This window comes from Scyliorhinus torazame, chromosome 17 (genome assembly GCF_047496885.1).
Source record: "Scyliorhinus torazame isolate Kashiwa2021f chromosome 17, sScyTor2.1, whole genome shotgun sequence".
Lineage (NCBI taxonomy): Eukaryota > Metazoa > Chordata > Chondrichthyes > Carcharhiniformes > Scyliorhinidae > Scyliorhinus > Scyliorhinus torazame.
This window is the reverse complement of record NC_092723.1, coordinates 62,786,040-62,808,395: the sequence shown is the minus strand read 5'-3', so window position 1 is coordinate 62,808,395 and position 22,356 is coordinate 62,786,040. Positions and strand designations below refer to the sequence as shown.

Sequence of the window (22,356 nt, the reverse complement as noted above, 5' to 3'; positions counted from 1 at the left end):
TCACTATTGCTGGGTCAAAATCCTGGAAAGCTCTTCCAGTCAGCACTGTGGGTGTACCTACACCACAGGGACTGCAGTGGTTCAAATGCAGCTCCTGCTGAAGGGATATTGGGGATAGGCAATAAATGCTGGCCTGGTCAGCGGTGCTCACATCCCATAAATGAATTTAAACACTAGTCTTTCCTCATTGATAGTGTGTACTCTTCTGAAAACGAAATACACCTTCAAAGCTATCCCCGTTATGGGCCAGGACTTAGAAACTCCAAAATGTATTATGGAGTTCACCTGACCTACAACCTTGATGTTGAATTTGGCTAGGATGAGCACAGAAGTCTTCACCTCAGGTGTGATATATATATACATAAATATACATATATAAAAACACAGGCAAGAATTTATCATCAATTACTAACAAAGACACTGCACAGCTACAGTAACCGATGTATAATACTTAATGAAATAGGGAAGGAGCCCTTTCCTTCCGATCTGTGAGGCCTTGTGTGAAATAATTTATCCCCTTATCACCGCTTTCAGTGCCTCCCTGAACATGGAGGGCGAGAGCTCTCCATTCTGGGTGTTGGTGATGTACCCATCCATGGCTTGCGATATCGGTTCACAGAATGCTTTGTCGGCAAGAAGGGTTGTGTCCAGCCTCAAATGGGGGGGGCTGGATCTGTCCGTCCGTGGGTCTTGTACACAGTTAATGTCTTTCCCCCATAGTGAGTTGGTGTGAGTCTATGTCTGCCCTGGTTTTCTTTATGAATTCCACGTCGTCCCAGTTGGGAGTGTACACGTTTACGAGGACTATTGATGCCCCATCCAGTACACCATTAACCATTTTTTAAAAAATTGTTAAAATCTTTTCCTTTTCTGAGTTACCAAGCCAGGGCTCAGAGTGTGGGTCAGGGGTGAACCCCTAATCCAGCTCCTTGCCTGCTCCAAAAAACTAATTCAAATTGAATCGAATTCATGGTCCCCACAAGAGAGACATACCAGATCTGAACCAAAGGCTCAATCTACAGACACTTGATCTTAGCCAAAAGGCCGAGAAGCGATTGTAGTACACCATTAACCATGACATACAATCTCCCTGGGTCCGTGACCATCTCGGTTGCTGTGAAGGCTGTTCTCTTGTTGAGCAGTATGGTCACTCTCCTAGCCCTCGTCCTGTAGCACAATTGGCCAGTCTGTCCCACCCGCAGTCGGCCCTTCTCCCTCGGGTGCATTTTGTTTCTTAAAAACATGTGCCAGCATTTATTGCCCATCCCTAATTGCCCTTGAGGGGACAGTTAAGAGTCAACCACATTGCTGTGGGTATGGAGTGACATGTAGGTCAGACTGGGTAAGGACAGCAGATTTCCTTCCCTAAAAGGACATTGGTGAACCAGCTGGGTTTTTACGACAATCGATTCATGGTCATCATTAGACCTTTAATTCCAGATTTTTTTTAAATTGAATTCAAATTTCACCATCTGCAGTGGTGGGATTTGAACCTGGATCCCTAGAGCATTACTCAAGAGTCTCTGGTTTAGTAGTCCAGTGACAATACCACAACACCGCCGCCTCCCTTCACCTCTTGGAGGAAGACAACATCAGCCCTCAGACTTTCAAATGGGTGAAGACTCTGGATCAAAAGTCCTCGGACGTTCTTTTCCTGAATACTTGCCTTGTGGATGCGCCCCTGCACTCTGGGGTTTCCTTTTGTCCGGGGGCCATCCAAGATGGCTGTTCTTTCTGTACTTGTTTCTGTTGCTGCCATGCGTGTCCTGCCGTAGCCAATATTCTACTGTGCCACCATGCCCCCAACGGGCTAGACTAACCTCTTGCGCCCCCCCCCCCCCCACTAGAGTTCTCTCCGCAGCCCCCTTCCTTCTGCCAGGCACCATCTCTCCCCCAGGAGATGGTAATGGTCTCCCCTGCTCCCATACTTCCAGCTAGCTTGCTCATTGGGAGGGAAGCACCCCTTCCCCGACCATTTCTGCACACCACTTTCACCCCCTCTTTCCACAAATTCTTCCGCTTCGGCCCGTGCGGCCTCTGCACTATCTAGCCCGTTGAGGGTGTGGGGTGTGTGCCCCCCCCCCCCCCCCCCTTCCCTGACCATTTCTGTAAACTCACCACTTTCACCCCCTTTCCACAAATTCTTCTGTTTCGGCCTGTGTATTGCTCCTTCCCTTGGAAGGCTACCCAGAACTTGGCTGGGTACAGCATCCCAAACCGCATCTAGCTCTTGTATAGGGATGCCTTGGCTGTGTCGAATTCAGCCCGGCACTTAGCTAGGTCTGCCCCAATATCCTGGTACACACAAATTTAGTGGGTCTCCTACTTACAGGACAGTGTGCCTAGTCCAGTTCAGTCCTTCTCCTTGCCTTCGTACCGGTGCAGCTTTGCAATGATGGCCCAGGGCTGCTCTCCCATTTTGGGCCTCGGTCAGAGTGACCTGTGGACTCTGTCTACAAAGGGGTTTGTGGAAGATCTCCCCCGGCCAGTTTCCCCAGAATCTGGGCCACGTACTCCATGGCGCTCCTGCCCTCTATACCCTCCAGTAGGCCCACAATGTGGAGATTCTGGCGTTGTGACTGGTTCTCTTGGTCCTCGACCTTCCCTTTTCAGTGTCCCCTGGTATGCCACAAACCTTGCCACTTCCATTTTTAACGAAGTGATCCAGTTGCTGCTTTCTCCAACTCCCTGACAGTTGCGTCCTGCATCTCCAGTTGTTGCTCAGTCTTTTCCAGCGTCACCTTGAAGGGTGCCAGGGCGTCCACAACCGCCGCCTTCATCCAGCTTGATGACGTCTGTGCTTTAGGAGCTCCTGCGTTAGGAAGTCCATCCGCTCACTTATTGGGGGGCAGTGCGGCATGTGCCTCGTCGACTCAGCCCGATTGGGTACAGCCTGTTGGGCCAAATGTCGCTCCACGTGCCAATCGTCGGCCTGTCCTTCATTTCCAAGCTCTTAATGATCCCGCAGTCTACAGCCCCTAGAATTGTTTGCGGACATTTTTCAGTAACTGCGGCGGGTCTTGAGGGAGGATGGGGGTCCACAAACTTAGTTGCCTATTTTTGGGCTAAAAGTGCCAAATTCAAAACTTCCAGGAGGAGAGCCACCATTCCTGCATCTGCTCAGCACAACCCCGTCTCCAGAAGTCCAGTAAATGCAGGTTTTTAATCCATTTCGTCACAATTAGCCTCCAGGCACAGTAGGCAGGTTAATAATTTACAATTTATATTTACATAGTGGGTTTAATGTAGTAATGCAGTTTCTCGTGGTCTCAGCAATAGTCCTTCAGCATTAAGGAAGACGGAAATATATATGTAAGCATACTTAACATTCAATCTGAAAATGAATGAATTTGGGCAAATCACTCATTTTAAAAAAAATTAAATCCTTTGCCTTTTAATCTGATCTCAAACATGGCAGAAGATTATTTTTCCAGCAAGTTAGAAAATCATAAAGTGTTTAGATGCTCAAAAACAAAAAACAAAAACTTCTATGTATTAATTATTTTTAAAAATTTGTTGTTGCGTTCTCAACAGCTGGGGAAATCAAGTATATAAAGTAGAAAGTATTGCTGCGTCTGCACAGGGCCTTAATGAGGCCACATTTGGGTTACTGTGCACAGTTTTGGTCTCCTTATTTCAGGGTATAATTGCATTAGCAGTTCAGAGAAGGTTCACTAGTCTGATTCTTGAGCTGAAGAGGTTGTCTTATGGGGAAAGGTCACATGTCTATTGCAGGTTAGAAGAATTAAAGATGATCTTATTGAAACATACAAGATCCTGAGGGCATTGACAGGGTTGATGCTGAGAGGATGTTTTCCCTTGTGGGGAAGTCTAGAGCCAGAGGGACTCAGTTTAAAAATTAGAGGTCACCCATTTAAGATGGAAATGGAGGAATTTCTTCTTTCAGAGGGCCGTTTGTGGAATTCTCTTCCCCAGAGAACTGTGGAGGCTAGGTTATTGAACACATTCAAGAGTTGAAACAGATTTCTGATCAACAATGGAATCAAAGGTAAACGAGGACAAATGAGAAAGTGGAGTGAGGCCACAATCAGATCAGTCATGATCCATTGAATGGTGTAGCAAGCTCAATGGGCCGATTGGCCTACTCCTGCTCATAATTGTGTTCTGATTTGGAGAACAGTTGACATACAGGTGAGGAAAACTGGAACCAATTTCTCTTCTGTGAGCTGATCTTAACTCGCAAAGTTGTGCTAAAATTGGCCTCAAAGTTCCTGGGTCAAGGCTGGAGAGGGTGCAGTGACTCAGTAAACATCTTCTGCTATTCTTAACAATCCTAGTTTGAGGGATGTGTCAGAAGCAACTTTCTGACACTCACATTCAAGTTTCATGCACAAAGAACTGCTGTGTGGGACAGGTACTGACTGCAGTCCACCCAGAATATGCAAGATTGAACTGTAGAAGAAAAACAGGAAAAAAATATTCAAAGCATTTAACTTGAAAACCAGCAACTTCCTAGCACTCACCCAGCCTCCTTGAGCTGCAATCCACTGTGCAATTCTATTTCTCAATACAAACTCAGCAACAAATTTTGCGATTTGGCTCAGGAATCCCTTCATGCCCTTCTGGAAGACGTAAATTGCCATTCGATAGCCAAATCCCAACAGAGCTATCACACGGCCCCAGTTTATGCCACTTTCAAAAAGTCTGCAAGAGGAATATACAAAGCATTATCTTCAAATCCTGGTTTACCAGAAAAAATATAGTTACCAACATTATAATACTGAATACAAAATAGTGTTGCAATTGTTTGAAAATCGGACAATGCTCATATGTTCATATTATTGGGGTAGCTGTTATTTTATTATGCTAACAATGCAAGTAAACACTTGAATATTTACTCCAGTAGCTATTTGATATGGTCAAACTCACATCAAACTGGTAGACATTTTCTTTTCAATTAAGGGGCGATTTAGCATGGCCAATCCACCTACTCTGCACATCTTTGTGTTATGTGCGGCGGGGGGGGGGGGGGGGGGGAGGAGAGAGAGAGAGAGAGAGAGAGAGAGAGAGAGAGAGAGAGAGAGAGAGAGAGAGAGAGAGAGAGAGAGAGAGAGAGAGAGAGAGAGAGAGAGAGAGAGAGAGAGAGAGAGAAAAAGAGAGAGAGAAAGAGGGGGGGAGAAAGAGAGAGGGAGAGACCCACTCGACACGGGGAGAATGTGCAAACTCCACACAGACAGTGACCCGGATTGAACCCGGATCCTCAGCGCCGTGAGGCAGTAGTGCCAAGCACTGTGGCACTGTACCGCCCGATCAAACTGGTGCTTTTAAATGAGATATACCAAGTTAGGTTTAGAAAAAGGTTGTCAGGTGGAAGGAGCAACCGTGAAAGAGCATCTTGGTGGTACTGATTTTAACTCCAATAGATTTAATGTAGCGATGGAAAAGAACAAAACAGACCAAGAGCAGACGTTATAAATCGGGGAACGGCCAATTTTATTAAGCCAATATGATATTTGGCAAAAAACGGATGGAAACCGCAATGTCAGAGCAGCAGCAGCGGTAGGTATTTGAAAAGAGAGGGTTCAAGAAAAAAGATGGGACTCATGAATTTAAACCCCTGAATGTCAAAGTGAATACATGATTAGATAAAGCAAACAAAGGAAAGCTTATGTCAGATGACAGCTCATCACAGAAAGCCTAGGAGTACAAAGCCTGGGGTGAAATTGAAAAAAATGAAATTAGAAAAGCAAAATGGCATAAAAATACTGGCAAATAAAATTAAGGAAAACTCAAAATATATTTCTTTATAAATTTAAAGTACCCAATTCATTTTTTTCCAATTAAGGGGCAATTTAGCATGGCCAATCCACCTACCCTGCACATCTTTAGGTTGTGGGGGTGAGATCCATGCTGACACGGGGAGAATGTGCAAATTCCACACGGACAGTGACCCAGGGCCGGGAGCGAACCCAGGTCCTCAGTGCAGTGAGGCAGCAGTGCTAACCATTGAGCCACCAAGCTGCCCCCAAAATATGTTTTATATATAGATAAAGAACAAGTAGATAAATAAAGGGGGAAAAAATTCAGAGTTGGGGAATTTAGAGATCAAAAGGTATATTGTGTGGAGGCAGAAGACATGGGCAGAGTTCTTTGTGACTACAATGGTTGGTTTTCAAAATGGAAGAGGATCATGCAGACATTGTCGTTACCAAGTGTGAAATATTGTATGGTATAAACACAGAGAGGAAAGATGAAGGAGTTTTGCATCTATGACAGTAGCAGCATCACAATTCACAGATTAAATATATCCCAGGCTAAAATAAAGAAATAAATAGCAGAAGCTCGAACAATAATTTCTCAATCCTTTCTTGCTACAGGTATGTTTTGGTGAACTGCTAACATTGAACCTGTGGGACTTCCGGTTGCAGTTATGCTGAGCTAAGTCACACGTTCGGCAGCTCCCGCCAGAAACGGACTTTTGGGCTCTTTTTAGGGGCCCCAGCGGCATTTGTTCGACGGTTCCCAGTGTGGGAAGGTGATAGTAGGATTTCCCCGGCACTGTATGGATTGGACCAAGAGTGGAGCAGTGAAAAAGGTAATTCTGGTGCAGCGAAAAGTGTGAGGGAGGAAAGCCAAGATGGCGGCGTGTGGAGACCAGGCAGCGTGGGCGCAGTGGTCGCAAGAGCAGCAGGGGTTTCTCAAGCGCTGCTTCACGGAATTGAAAGCAGAGCTGCTGGAGCCTATGAAGGCTTCGATCGACAAGCTGGTCGAGACCCAGAAGGCCCAAGGGGCGGCAATCCGGGGTGCAACAGAAGTTCCTCGGAGAATGAGGACGAGATATTGGGCCTGGCGGTGAAGGTGGAGGCGCAGCATAAGAAATGGCAGGAGAAGTTAGAGGACATGGAGAATCGGGTGAGGAGGAAGAACCTGCGGATTCTGGGTCTCCCGGAGGGAGTGGAGGGGTCGGATGCTGGAGCATATGTGGTTACGATGCTGACCACGTTGATGGGCGCGGGTGCCTTCCCAAGGCCCCTGGAGCTGGATGGGGCCCACCGAGTCCTGGCAAGGAGGCCCAAGTCTAACGAGCCGCCGCGGGCGGTATTGGTGCAGTTCCACCGCTTGGTGGACAGGGAGTGTGTCCTAAGATGGGCAAAAAAGGAGCGGAGCAGCAGGTGGGAGAATGCAGAGGTCCGTATATACCAGGACTGGAGTGGGGAGGTGGCCAAGAAGAGGGCCGGGTACAATCGGGCTAAGGCGGTTCTGCATTGGAAGGGGGTAAAATTCAAGATGCTGCAGCCGGCGCGACTGTGGGTCACATTTAAGGACCGGCACCATTATTTTGAGACGGAGGAGGCGTGGACCTTTATTCAGGCTGAAAAGTTGGACACTTGACTGAGGGTCGGTGTGAGGGGAGGTCGCGGGGGGCTACTGTGGTTACTGTGCTTTGGGGGATGTTCTGTTCTGTATTGTTTCCTTGGGTGCGGTAAGGTGAAATGGTTCGAAGTGGGTGTTTTGAGAGAGTGTGGGCGTTGGTGGTTGGGAGGACGGGGCCCCGTTGTGGGGAGGGGTGATGGGAGGCCCGAGGTGGGGAGCTGGGATTAGGCCGCAAAAGGGAGCTGCGCCAGAGGGCGGGGCCGGTTTGATGGGGACCTAGCTGGGGGAGGGGACTGGGTTGCTGCTGCATTGGCCAAAGGGGAGCTGGAGCTCGGAGAGAGAGTCGGGGCAGGGGTCTGCTGCTGGGGGGGAATGGAGAATGCTGGATGCGCGGGCACGTGGCTGGCCAAGAAAAGGGGAACCCCCCTGATGACTTGGAATGTGAGAGGCCTGAACGGGCCGGTCAAGAGGGCCCGTGTGTTCGCGCACCTGAAGGCAGATGTGGTTATACTCCAGGAGATGCATTTGAGGGTGGCAGATCAGGTTAGGCTGAGAAAGGGGTGGGTAGGGCAGGTTTTCCACTCTGGGTTGAACGCAAAGAATCGAGGGGTGGCGATTTTGGTGGGGAAGCGGGTGTCGGTTGAGGCGCTGAACATTGTGGCAGACAATGGAGATAGATATGTGATGGTGAGTGGTAAGCTGCAGGGGGTGCGGCAGGTATTAGTGAATGTATATGCCCCGAATTGGGACGATGCCAGATTTATGCGGCGCATGTTGGGCCGGATTCCGGACCTGGAGGCAGGGAGCTTTAACACGGTACTGGATCCAGCATTGGACCGCTCCAGGTCCAGGACGGGTAAGAGGCCGGCGACGGCCAAGGTGCTGAGGGGGTTTATGGACCAGATGTGAGGAGTGGTCCCACAAGTGGGTAATGGAGGGTAGGGGGGGACGCGAAACAGGCTGGAGATGGCGTCCTGTGAGGGCACGTGTCTGGGAGCGCTGGTGACAGCACCGCTGCCGCTCCCGCCGACTAGGTACACCACGGGTCCAGTGGTGGCGGCGACTTTGAAAATTTGGGGGCAGTGGAGGCGCCACAGGGGTGAGGTAGAGGCTTCGGTTTGGTCCCCAATCCGGGAGAACCATCGGTTCATCCCGGGGAGAATGGATGGAGGGTTCCTGAGCTGGCACAGGGCATGAATTAGAAGGATGGGGACCTGTTTTTAGATGGGACGTTTGCGAGCCTTGGGGCGCTGGAGGAAAAATTCGGGCTCCCCCCCCCCCCGAAATGCCTTCAGGTACATGCAGGGAAGGGCGTTTGTAAGACGGCAGGTGAGGGAGTTCCCGCTGCTTCCAGCACTCAGGATCCAGGATTGGGTGCTCTCGGCGGTGTGGGTTGGAGAGGGCAGGGTCTCGGCAATCTACCAGGAGATGCAGGAGGAGGAGACCTTGGTGGAGGAGCTAAAGGGTAAATGGGAGGAGGAGCTTGGGGAGGAGATCGACGGGGGTGCGTGGGCAGACACCCTGGGTAGGGTTAATTCTTCCTCCTCTTGTGCCAGGCTTAGCCTGATAGAAATTTAAGATTCTTCAGAGCGCATATGAGGGGCGAGGCTGAGCAGGTTCTTTGGGGTGGAAGATAGGTGTGGGAGGTGCTTGGGGAGCCCAGCAAATCACACCCACATGTTCTGGGCGTGCCCGGCACTGGATGAGTTCTGGAGGGGTATTGAGAGGGCGGTGTCCAAGGTGGTGAACACCCGGGCTAAGCCGAGCTGGGGGTTAGCACTATTTGGGGTATCGGACGAGCCGGGAGTGCAGGAGGCGAAAGAGGCCGGTATTCTGGTCTTTGCGTCCCTGGTAGCCCGGCGGAGGATTCTGCTACAGTGGAAGATGAGGCCCCCAAGCGTGGAAGCCTGGATTAGCGACATGGCAGGGTTCATTAAATTGGAGAGGGTAAAATTTGCCTTGAGAGGGTCTGTGCAAGGGTTCTTCAGGCAATGGCAACCGTTCCTAGACTTTCTAGCAGAGCATTAGGAGGTGGTCAGCAGCAGCAACCCAGAGGGGGGAGGGGTGTACTTTGTGTTTTCTACTGTGTTTATTATTGCTTAATAGGGAGTTTGTATATTGGGGGAATTTGTGATGTAGTTGTAAGATGTTTATTTAGGTGTTCTTTGTTTTCCTTTTTTCTGTAAGGGGGGGGGAGTTTGTTGAAAATGTGTTAAACTTTGAATAAAATATTTCTTAAAAAAAACACTGAACCTGTGTTTAATAAGTGAGATGCACCCGTGTTTAATAAGTGAGAAAGGGATAGACATTTGTGGGAAAATGGTTGGAAAAAGTTCTGAAGGAAATTATGCATCATTCAGGAATGGCACAGAAATTAACCAATAATATGGATTTGTGAAAGGAAAATGTTTAAAATGCTGTCATTAAACTTTTGACAAGGTCACAGAAAAGGAAGAGTCCATAGTTTCCAAGGGCAAGTTTGGTCGACGTGTGTTTGTGACTGGAAAGTGATTTTCAGTGATGTTACACTTGGTTTAGGGCTAGATGTTTCCTTGCTCCTAGTATAGATCAAGGATTCAGTCTTAAAACACAAGAGAGCACAATTAGAACTTTACAGATGATTCAAAACTTAGCCTGGTGTTTGTTAGTGAGGAAGAAAGCTGTAGAATGTATGAATATATGAGTGGACTTGTCAGAAGGGCATCAGGTGGGCAGAAAGGTGTCAAATAGAATTCAATCCAGAGAAGGAAAAGGTAATATCTTTTGGAGGTAAACAAGGCAATGGAATACACAATAAATGGTGGGATCATAATCCCTACAGTGTAGGAGGTGCCCATTCGGCGCATTGAGTCTGCACCGACCCTCTGAAAGAGTACCCGACCTAGGCCCACACCCCACACTATCCCTGTAAACGCACATCTTTAGAAGCTAAGGAGCAATTTTAGCATGGCCAATCCACCTAATAGGACGCCGAGAGAGGGACCTTGGAGTGCATGCCCATAGATCCCTGAAGGTAGGATGGGTCGATAAGAGGTTAAGAAGCCATGTGAGGGACGTCCGGGTGCGGCTATGCAGAGCTAGGTCGCATATTCGGCAGCTCCTGCTTGGAACGGACTTTTGGGCTTGTTACAGGGCCCCCACGGCATTTGTTTGACATTTCCCGGTGTGGGAAGAAGGCTGCAATATTCCCCCGACAGTGTCCCCCAGGAAGGGTATGTCTCTTGGTTGAGAGACACACGCAGAAACAGTAAAAGATTTGGCTGCAACTGCAGGATAAACAGGGCTTCTTCTAGCATGCAGGTGGGGGAAGGGCAAGCTTAAAGCTGCAAGCTGACCTGAGGGCCTGTATCAAAAGTGAATTCTAGCAGCAGAGGGAACAACTGTGAAAAGACCTCATCAAGGCCACTGAAGGGACTTCCGGTTGCGGTGATGCCTAGCTAGCCGCACGCTTCGGCGGCTCCAGCTCCGACGGACCTTCAGGCTCTTTTAAGAGCCCCAACGGGGAATTTTTCGACGACGCAACCCGGTGTGGGGTGTGTGAGAAGGGAGTCCCCTCCCAAACGAAGGAGGAAAAAACCGGCGGCGGCGGCTGCAGCGCGAGGAATCGTCGACCAAAGGGTCAGAAAGAGAGAAGTACAAGATGGCGGCGGAGAAAGCGCAGGCGACATGGGGGCCTGAGCAGGATGAAATTGTGAGACGGTGCGTGGAGCTGCTGAAGAGGGAGGTGCTGACCCCGTTGCTACAGGCAATTGAGGGGCTCAAGGAGACATTAAAGACCCAGGAGACAGAGCTCCGTGTGGTGGAGCAGACGGTGACAGATATTGAGGACGAGATCCTGGGCCTGGCGGTTAAGACACAGACGCACAAGGCACTTCATAAAAAGTGTACTGAAAGGATCAAAGCCCTAGAAAATGGAGCGCGAAGGAAGAACCTTCGGATACTGGGTCTCCCGGAGGGTGTGGAAGGAGTGGACTGTGGAGCGTACGCAAGTACGATGCTGAGCTCACTGATGGGTGCTGAGGCCCCTACGGGCCCCTTGGAGGTGGAGTGGGCAAATCGGATTCCGGCGAGAAGACCAAAAGCGGGAGAACCACCCAGGGCGATAATCGTGCGATTTTACCGCCTTAAGGATAGAGAAGAGGTCCTGAGATGGGCTAAAAAGGTGCGGAGTAGCAGATGGGAGAATGCAGTGGTACGGGTATACCAGGATTGGAGTGCGGAGGTGGCGAGAAGGAGGGCGAGCTTCAACCGAGCCAAAGAGGTGTTGCATAAAAGGAAGGTGAAGTTCGGGATGCTGCAGCCAGCAAGACTATGGGTCACGTATCAGGAGAGACACCATTATTTCGAGACGGCGGAGGAAGCATGGACCTTCATCAAAGAAGAGAAATTGGATCGGAACTGAGGGACTGATGCTGCAGGAAATGTTATTGTTAATGTTACGGTGGAAGTTAATTGAGAAGTAAACAGGGAAGGGGGGAGACATTGGGGAAATGTGGGCGCCGGTGAGGGGGGAAAGACGGGACATAGTTGGAGAATGGGGAAGGGGAGGGGGAGGGGAAAGGGAGCTGCGCCATAAGAGGCGGGTCAGGTAAAGGGATGTTCCCGCACCAGAAAGAATAAGGCGGGAAGACAGGCGCAAGGCGGATGGGCGTTCCCCACACGGGGGGGGGGTCGAGGAGTGAGCAGGAGTAGCCGGGGTCAGTTGAAGTCAGCTGACTTACGGAAGTAATATGGGGGGAGCAATCATGCTAGAAAGAGATCTAGCGGGGAGGGGGGGGGGGAGGGAGGGGGGAGGGGGGGGGACAACTGGGTTGCTGCTGCGGAAATCCAAAAGGAAATGGCTAAAGAGTGGGTGGGCGGGGATGGTGTGCGACGCTGGGGGAGCGAGCGGGAGCGCAGAGGCGGGATATGGGACTGGCCTAGAGAAGGTAATGGCTAGTCGACACGGGAGGGGGGGCAGGTAGCCCCCTAGTGAGGCTGATCACGTGGAACGTGAGAGGCCTGAACGGTCCGATAAAAAGGGCCAGAGTGCTCGCGCATTTGAAAGGACTAAGGGCAGACGTGGTTATGCTCCAAGAGACGCACCTAAAGGTGGCGGACCAAGTTAGGCTAAGGAAAGGATGGGTGGGACAGGTGTTCCACTCAGGACTGGACGCAAAGAATAGAGGGGTGGCCATTTTGGTGGGGAAACGGGTAGCATTTGAAGCAAAGAACATCGTAGCAGATAGCGGAGGTAGATATGTAATGGTGAGTGGCAGGCTGGAGGGAATGGAGGTCGTGTTGGTTAACGTGTATGCCCCAAACTGGGATGATGCGGGATTTATGAGATGGATGCTGGGGCGTATACCGGACCTGGAGGTAGGAAACTTGATTTTAGGAGGGGACTTTAATACGGTGCTGGACCCGGGGCTAGATAGATCCAGCTCAAGGACCGGAAGAAGGCCGGCAGCGGCCAAGGTACTTAAGGGGTTTATGGACCAAATGGGGGGAGTGGATCCATGGCGATTTCTTAGACCTTGGGCTAGGGAGTTTTCCTTCTTCTCCCATGTCCATAAAGTGTACTCCCGGATAGATTTTTTTGTTTTGGGAAGGTCGTTGATCTCTAGGGTGGAAGAAGCGGAGTACTCAGCCATAGCGGTTTCGGATCATGCCCCACATTGGGTGGACCTGGATTTAGGAGAGGAAAGGGAGCAGAGAACACTCTGGCGATTAGATGTGGGACTGATGGCGGATGAGGGAGTGTGTGCAAGAGTGCGGGGGTGTATTGAGAGATATCTGGAGGTCAATGACGACGGCGCGGTCCCTGTGGGAGTGGTATGGGAAGCACTAAAAACGGTGGTCAGAGGAGAGCTGATCTCCATTGGGGCCCACAAAAGGAAAACAGAGGCCAAGGAAAGGGAAAGATTACTGGGGGAGATTTTAAGGGTGGATAGGGAATTTGCAGAGACCCCGGAGGAGGAATTGTACAGGGAGAGGAGACGACTCCAGACGGAATTTGACCTTCTGACCACCAGAAAGGCGGAGGTACTGTGGAGGAAGGCACAGGGGAGGAGGTATGAATATGGGGAAAAGGCGAGTCGCCTGTTGGCTCATCAATTGCGAAAGAGGGCAGCAGCGAGGGAGATAGGTGGAATTCGAGACGAAAGGGGAGACACGGTGCGAAGGGCAGGAAAGATAAATGAGGTGTTCAAGACCTTCTATGAGGAACTGTATAGGTCTCAACCCCCAGAGGGAGAGGAGGGGATGCGGCAGTTCCTGGACCAATTGAGGTTCCCGTAAGTGGAGGAGCGGGGGGTGGTAGGCCTGGGGGCACCGATTGGGGTGGACGAGGTTATTAAGGGACTGGGAAGCATGCAAGCAGGGAAGGCCCCAGGACCAGACGGGTTCCCGGTGGAGTATTACAGAAAATATGTGGACTTGTTGGCCCCGTTGATGGTGAGGACGTTCAATGAGGCCAGGAAAGGGGGGACTCTACCCCCGACGATGTCGGAGGCGACGATATCGTTAATTTTGAAGAGGGATAAAGATCCGTTGCAGTGCGGGTCCTCTAGACCCATTTCATTATTGAACGTGGACGCCAAATTGTTGGCAAAGGTACTGGCATCGAGGATAGAGGACTGTGTCCCAGGGGTGGTGCACGAAGACCAGACAGGGTTCGTAAAAGGGAGACAACTGAATGTTAACGTGCGACGACTATTAGGGGTGATAATGATGCCCCCAGTGGAGGGGGCGGCAGAGATAGTGGCGGCAATGGACGCAGAGAAGGCATTTGATAGGGTGGAGTGGGAGTATTTATGGGAAGTGTTAAGGAGGTTTGGGAACGGGTTTATTAGCTGGGTTAGACTTCTTTATGGGGCTCCAACGGCAAGCGTAGTTACAGGTCGACATAGATCGGAGTATTTCCGACTATATAGGGGAACAAGACAGGGATGCCCGCTGTCTCCATTGTTGTTCGCGTTGGCAATTGAACCTCTGGCCATGGCGTTGAGAGGCTCCAGGAAATGGAGAGGGGTGATTAGAGGGGGAGAAGAACACCGAGTCTCGTTATATGCAGATGACCTATTGTTATACGTGTCGGACCCAGCGGGGGGGGATGATAGAGGTTATGCGAATTTTGAGGGGGTTCGGGGATTTCTCGGGGTATAGGCTAAACATGGGAAGAGTGAATTATTTGTGATACATCCAGGGGACCAGAGTAGAGAGATAGAAGGCTTACCTCTAAGGAAAGTGGAAAGAAACTTCCGATACCTGGGGATTCAGATCGCTAGGAGCTGGGGAACCTTGCACAGACTTAATCTGACACAGTTGGTAGAACAAATGGAGAAGGACTTCAAGAGGTGGGACATGCAGCCTCTCTCCCTGGCGGGCAGGGTGCAAGCAATTAAGATGATGGTCCTCCCGAGGTTCTTATTTGTATTTCAATGTCTCCCTATACTAATCACCAAGACCTTTTTTAATAAAATAGACAGGAGCATCACGAGCTTTGTGTGGGCAGGGAAAGTTCTCAGAGTAAGGAGGGGGTTCCTTCAGCGCAGTAGGGACAGAGGAGGACTGGCACTACCGAACTTGGGAGATTATAATTGGGCCGCCAATGTGGCAATGATACGTAAATGGATGATGGAGGGTGAGGGAGCGGCGTGGGAAAGACTGGAGAGAAAGTCCTGTAAAGGGACGAGTTTAGAGGCGCTGGTGACGGCGCCGCTACCGATCTCACCTAAAAAGTTTACCACGAACCCGGTGGTGGCGACAACATTGAATATCTGGGGACAGTGGAGGCGACAGAGAGGGGTGCGGGGAGCCGTGGTGGGGTCCCCAATCAGGAACAACCATAGGTTCGCCCCAGGAAGAATGGATGGAGGATTTCAGAGCTGGTACCAGTTGGGAATTAGGAGGGTGGGAGATTTATTTATAGATGGGACTTTTGCGAGCTTGGGAGCATTGGAGGAAAAGTATAAGTTGCCCCGGGGAAATTTCTTGAGATATATGCAGGTGAGGGCATTTACTAGACAACAGGTGAGGGAATTTCCGTTGCTCCCGACACAGGGGATACAGGACAGGGTGCTTTCAGGGGTGTGGGTCGGAGAGGGTAAGGTGTCAGAGATTTACCGAGAGATGAGGGAAGAGGGGGAGGAGTCGGTGGGCGAACTAAAAGGAAAGTGGGAAGAAGAACTAGGGGAGGAGATAGAGGAGGGTATGTGGGCTGATGCCCTCAGCAGGGTAAATTCCTCTTCCTCATGCGCCAGGCTTAGCCTGATTCAATTTAAGGTGCTACATAGAGCACACATAACGGGAGCAAGATTGAGCAGGTTCTTTGGAGTGGAGGACAAATGTGGGAGGTGTGGCGGGAGCCCGGCAAACCACGCACATATGTTTTGGGCGTGCCCGGCACTGGAAGGGTATTGGAAGGGATTGACGGGAGTGATTTCACGGGTGGTGAAGGCCCGGGTCAAACCATGCTGGGGGTTAGCTCTATTTGGAGTTGCGGAAGAGCCGGGAGTGCAGGAGGCGAAAGAGGCCGACGTTGTGGCCTTTGCGTCCCTAGTAGCCTGGCGCAGGATCCTACTCATGTGGAAGGAGGCGAAACCCCCCGGACTGGAGGCCTGGGTAAATGATATGGCGGGGTTCATTAAACTGGAGCAGATAAAGTTTGCCCTGAGAGGATCGGCTCAAGGGTTCACCAGGCGGTGGCAGCCATTTCTCGACTACCTAGGGGAACGTTAGAGGGAAGACAGATGACCAGCAGCAGCAACCCAGGGGGAAGGGGGGGTTTAGTTTAGTTTAGGTCAAAGATAAAGGGGTTTTGTTACTTGTGTATTGTTAAAAATTTCTGTATTGTTATTGTTGCGTTTGCTTTGTAAGAGGGGAAAAATTGTTGTTTGGGAAAAAATTTTCAATAAAACTTATTTAAAAAAAAAAAGAAGCCATGTGAGGTACTTTCCTTTATTTGTTAAGGCACCGAATACAAGAGCAGGAAGGCTTTATGTGAGTTGATAAGAGTATCCTGATCATCACATTCCATGAAGAATGTGATCCCATTAAGCAGAGTACAGAGGAGATTTAGGGAAATGCTGCCAGGAATGGAAAATTTTAGCTAGGAAGTAAGATTGCACCGAGTGGGGTTGTTTTTTTCAAGGAAAGAGAGCGAGGGGAGATTTAACGGAGGTGTGTAAAATTATGAATAGGCTAGATAGAGTCGATAAGGAGGATCAATTTCGCTTCGCAGAGGGGTCAGTAACCAGGGAGCATAGAATTAAACTGATGGCGAAGTCGCAAACAGGATTTGAGAATAAATGTTCATTATCCAGAGAGTCGGGAGGCCTGGAATTCACTGCCTAAAAGGGTGATAAAGGTATAAACCCTCAATGCATTTTAAAACTTTTTGAATATGAACTGGAAATGCAGTAATCTACAAGGCTTCTGCTTAAGTATTGGAAAGCAGGATTAAACCGGATAGTTGTTATTTGGCTGGAAGAGACCTAATGGGTTGAATTGCTCCCTGCTGTAAATTGTGTGTTTTACATCAAAGCTCCCTGTTCCGAATCGATCAATTGTCATTAAAAATCTTCAACTTTTAAATCCAAGTTGCATTTGAATAAGCAATTTTTTAAAATAAGAGTTTAATACTAATACTGCGTGATTCCAAATAAATCAATCATTGTCGTTGCAGCAGTTTTTCCTGATATTCTCACCAAAATTCATTTCCAGAGCTTGGCAACTTTTTAACCCATCTTGTGCCAAGTTGTTTTTCAGCTGTTGTATCCCCTTAAGATTGTCTTATGCTACAGTGGATAGCATCCCCACCCCTGATCCAGGAGCTCCAGTTTTGAGTCCCACCACAAGACTAGATGATTAAGGAAGGTGTTCATAATGCTGCCAAACAGTATCACACATATCAATGACAGGCAGGAAGAGGAAGAGAGATTCCTGATTAGCCATGTAATAGAAAGAAGGTTGGCGGCTCTACCAGCACGATCCATAGATCCCAGATTACAAGATGTAACGGTGAACGTTTCCACACCAACTCAGACTCCGAGCAAACTGTAATAGACCGCCGTCACCACCCGTTTTGAGAGCTCTCAAAAGCTTTTACACAATCTCAACTGGAAAATGAACATAGCAAGTAATTTTATGATTGCATATGCTACCAGTATTTTAGACAAAATAATGGTAATCATCTACTGCAGTCAGGCCAACATCAAACACTTACGACCAAACAGAGACTACCGAATCCAATAGCTGGGGAAGTAAGTGGGTTACTATATGCATTGCTGAATTTCTTGCCATTTCATGATTTTAGTGAACAGAACAGATTTGTTTGGATTATTCCTAGTTTTTCTTTTTGTTGTTAAAAGTTGCACACCAATAACTAAATTAACTACAGTCAGGGATTTCTTTGTTGCAAGTTATGATGATAATAAATAGGTTGGAAAAGGATTACAAAGCAAAATGTGAATGTGTTTACCTGCCCTTTTGCTGCTGTAAAGTTGTAATAGTCAAGCAATAGTAAGAGTCTATAGTCCAGAATCCAAAGGAAAGCAGGAACAAAGGATAGGAATGACAATTAGGCAAGATGTGAACACTGAGCATCAGTATTGACAAGTTGAACTTTAATTTTGCTATACTTTATTTTATGAACCCATTTAGCCCCTCTGTCCACATTTCAATTAGATATTGTCTGATCTCGGGCCTAATCCACATATCCATCTGTGTTCTATATAGCTCAGTAACTACATGGTTAACAAAAATCTTTAATACCACACCTCACTCACCATTATGATGTGTGAGTCATCAATTTGCAACACCTTTTCACCAATCTTATTGCTATTAGCGAACCCAAAAAAGGAACAAATGCACATGGCTTGCACCGTTTTTAAACTATTTCATGCATGGAGAGAACCCTAAAAAGTTTGCAACCATTTTGACAATTTTGGAGAATAAAGCAATTAAGCTTAGTTAGAAATGGATAGGTTAAACTGGTAGGGAATGAACATGTCCGAATTTCAAATTTGTTAAAGCTTCCACATGATGTACAATATGAAATCATAAGCAGCACAAATTTCTACATTAGGCAGTCATCCTCTACCTTGAGCAATTTCTACATTTTCACGAATCGGCAGACGTTTGCCTTGAGCAGTGCCAGTTTTTAACAAGAGGGATTATAAAACTCAGAATGTCTGCTACTTAAAAATTGTTTGAAACTTAATGACCAATTCAAATCATTTGGATTAGAATATTTAACTTAAGTAGTAATCATTGGCAATTCTCATTTTCAGTCAAGTTACTTTAGACTGTTGCATTTGTTTAAATATCTTCTCTTTCCCACCCCAAAATATTATATAACGAGAAGATAAAGAAATAAGTTCTTGACTATTGCTGGAAAAAAAAACATACTAGCAAAGCTTTTCACCTTGTACTCATTCAGAGTTGGTTTTCAATTGTTGTCAGTATAATTCTTAGCATTTTTTGGAATTGTTTAACAAGTATTGTCCAATTGCAGAATCACATTTAATGTAATGAAGACCAGTTTAAAATCATGAGTTGGGCTCGCTGTGTGGCTCACATACATGCCAGAAGCCACATATATTCACACGTGGCCCGTTTCTTTGCAAACACAAGGAGCATGTCCATGTATCACATCTTTTCCAAAACAAGGTTTGGGAGACAGAGACTCCCTGTTCATTCCTCATGTCAATGCCTTTACCATAGTCAATTTGCCTGGCTTGAAATTAAACAAAAGGTAGCAATTAACTGTTTTCTGCTTCATTCTGCACTGTATTGTCTTGACAAGCGTCCATTTTTAAAAATTCATTTACGGGATGTGGGCGTTGCTGGTTAGGACAGCATTTATTGCCCATGCTTAGTTGCCCTTCAGAAGGCGGTGGTAAGTTGCCTTCTTGAACGCTGCAGTCTCTGAGGTATACGTACATGCACAGTGTAGTTAGAGAAGGAATTCCAGGATTTTGCCCCAATGACAGCGAAGGAACGACGATCATAGAATTTACAGTGCAGGAGGCCATTCGGTCCAGCGAGTCTGCACCGGTCATTGGAAAGAGCACCCTATTTATGCTCCACCCTATCACCGTAACCTAGTAACCACACCTAACATTTTTGGACACCAAAGGCAATTTACCATGTCCAATCCACCTAACCTGCACATCTTTGGACTATGGGAGGAAACCAGAGCACCCTGAGGAAACCTACGCAGACACGGGGAGAACATGCAGGCTCCACAGACAGTGACCCAAGCTGGGAATCGAACCTGGGACCCTGGAGCAGTGAAGCAACTGTGCTAACCACTGTGCTACCGTGCTGTCCTTAGTTCCAAGTCAAGATGGTGAGTGACTTGGAGGTGAACCTCCAGGTGGTGGGGTTCCCAGGTATCTGTTGCTCATTTTCTTCCAGGTAGTAGTGGTCGTGGGCTTGGAAGTTGCTGTCTAAGGAACCTTAGTGAGTTATGCTGTGCATTTGTAGATGGTGCACACGGCTGCACGGTTTGTCAGTGTTGGAAGGTTTGAATGTTTGTGGAAAGGGAAGCAATCAAGCGGGCTGCTTTGTCCTGGATGGTGTCAAGCTTCTTGATTGTTGTTGGAACTGCACTCGTCCAGGCAAGTGGAGAGTGTTCCACTACACTCCTGACTTGCCTTGTAGATGGTGGACAGGGTTTGGGGTGTCAGGGGTAAGTTACGCGCAGTAGGATTCTTAGCCTTTGATCTGCCCTAGTTGCCACAGTATTAATATGGCTAGTCCAGTTCAGTTTCTGATCAATGGTAACCCCCCGCCCCCGCAGGATGTTGATTGTCAGCCAATCAGCACTCTCTTCTCATGTGGTGCAAATTGTTGTTTGCTTTATTGTTAGTTTATCTTGCAAGCTGTCTTGACGAGTGCAAGATAAAACATTTCGATAGCAAATCTCTTTTTTTGCCCAACACCAAGTTGTGCACAACTAAATATACATGCTTATGATATTTAATGTAAAGATTCAATATATACCATAAGAAAATACACAAATACCAAGGGAATAATGACAATCTAATAAAAACTATAAATAGGAATATATATATATATGTATACTGATTTATGGAGTTATGCAGAGTTAAAAATGGGAATCAGTTAGTGTGGAATTAAATAACGTAAATTATTACATTTTAAGACTTTTATATTTTGAATTATGGAGTTTAATTTATTAGTTCAGCCTAGGGAATCACTTCTGGAACATACTTGTATGTGGAACCCAAATGTGCAACTCGATGATAGTCAAAAAGTTTCCTTTGGGAATACAAAGGAAAGATAGCTTTAAAATCAAAAACAAACGAACACACGGGTTGGGGGTCCTTTGATACTTGTGGAAGGTAATTTGAACATACTGTAGAACGGGGTGGGGGGTTATATAAACAGGCAGAACCTTTTCCTAGGGGAGATGGAAACAAAAATCACATTGTATACAAGAGCATTAAAGCATTAGTGAACATACATAAAAATGATTCTAGAGTTTACTAAGAATTGGCTTAGTACACCATTATTGACAAATCATGATTGTACTATTTGGTTTTGCCACAATTGGGAAGTTACAACTCAACATATCCACAAATTTTGTTTTCCAAATCTAGATCCAAATATAGTTTCGTTTTGTATTTGGAGTTGCACCGCCACCTAACTTCCAGTTGCCCAGACTAAACGCAGTAACAGTAACATTATTCTAGATTTATCAAATTAAACAGAGTAAGTTCTCTTCAAAATAAATACACCAACATTCAAAATATTCTCCATGCTCTGCCTTCCATGCAGCCCAGAAACCTATGCAAACAGTTTGTCTTCACAATTTGCAACAGCTAGGCCCTTACCCATCAGCTATTTTCCGGAAGTAGTCGTAGGCATTTTCTGCATTGAGTGGCAGAGTTGACAGCAGATTGTGGAACTCTAGATCGTATCTCTGATTGATGTCATCGCCAATAAGAGCAAGTTGTCGGCCCACCAGAGTTGGAGTACTTGAGGGAGGGGAAAAAAAAAAAGTGGCACAACTACTTAGAAACTCACAACAAATTGGATTGCTGAAATGACGTGGCTAATGTAAAGGAAACACTAATGTAACTTTTGTGCGACAAGTGGCCTGTTTGGTGCTGCAATATTTTACAATTCTACTATTTTTTTATTAAGCTGTTCTGCATATTGCTCAAGCTATCAGAGCAAAATCCCCAGAAAACAAACATATGACTTATGCAAAATACTTCACAAGTGAAAATAAAACATTGATCTATGATGTCTAGACCCATTCATTCGACAGCACAAGGAAGTGCTGAGGGTTTTGGCCAAGGGTGATATCATGACCAGTACAGGCTTGGAGGGCCGAAGGGCCTGTTCCTGTGCTGTATTATTCTTTGTAACGGACATTAAAAGTTCTGATACGTTAAATTGCAGTTAGAAGTTGTGTGTCTGCGATTTTATACTGTACAAATATCCTACCTCTCAGGAGACTGGTGCATTTCAGTTATCTCTGGATTCTCTGGGACATTCTCGCCTTCGTTCCTCTCCGATTGGTATCGGAAGAAGACATAACTCCTGAAGACATCCTCAGTCTCTTGCACAACACCTTCCTCTATGAAGCAAAAACAGTAGGCATTGTTGCATAAATGCCAGTGATATTTGTGGTCACTCTTTTCAACTACAAGAGCAAAATCAATCAACTGTACACGGCAGATGTATCCAAGTATAGGGGCCGATTAGGGACCAGAAAAATGTATGTATGGATCATGGCGGAGGTATTAAAATGAATATTTTGCAGCTACTTTTAAATCAGGGAAATGTCACCAGGCCATGGTGAAAGAGATGGTCCCTCCATACACCAAAGTTTTTAAAATTGATACGGATAGGTTATTTATGCTCAAGTTGATAAGGAACCCAGGACCAGACGAGATGCATCCAAGGTTACGGAGTGGAAATTGCAGAACATTGAAAAATTATGGCCAATGTTCCTCAGACTCGAAGTTAGTGCCAGAGAACTTGAGAATTGCACAAGTCATAAAC

General features: G+C 47.4%; 1 protein-coding gene and 1 non-coding gene across 2 annotated transcripts in view; both read right to left on the bottom strand.

Annotated features, from left to right (window-relative positions):
- The window catches only part of LOC140393907 (bcl-2 homologous antagonist/killer-like), a 51,378-nt gene that overhangs the window by 3,986 nt on the left and 25,036 nt on the right, over positions 1–22,356 (bottom strand). Inside the window, exons 3-5 of the mRNA XM_072480526.1 lie at positions 21,796–21,928; positions 21,177–21,320; positions 4,485–4,665 (exon numbers count right to left, since the gene is read on the bottom strand). Of these exons, the coding sequence (XP_072336627.1) occupies positions 4,485–4,665; positions 21,177–21,320; positions 21,796–21,928 (458 nt within the window). The remainder of the gene's footprint in view (positions 1–4,484; positions 4,666–21,176; positions 21,321–21,795; positions 21,929–22,356) is intronic.
- On the bottom strand, positions 863–1,056 carry LOC140394639 (U2 spliceosomal RNA). Its single transcript, XR_011935940.1, has one exon. It is a non-coding gene; the product is annotated as a U2 spliceosomal RNA (small nuclear RNA).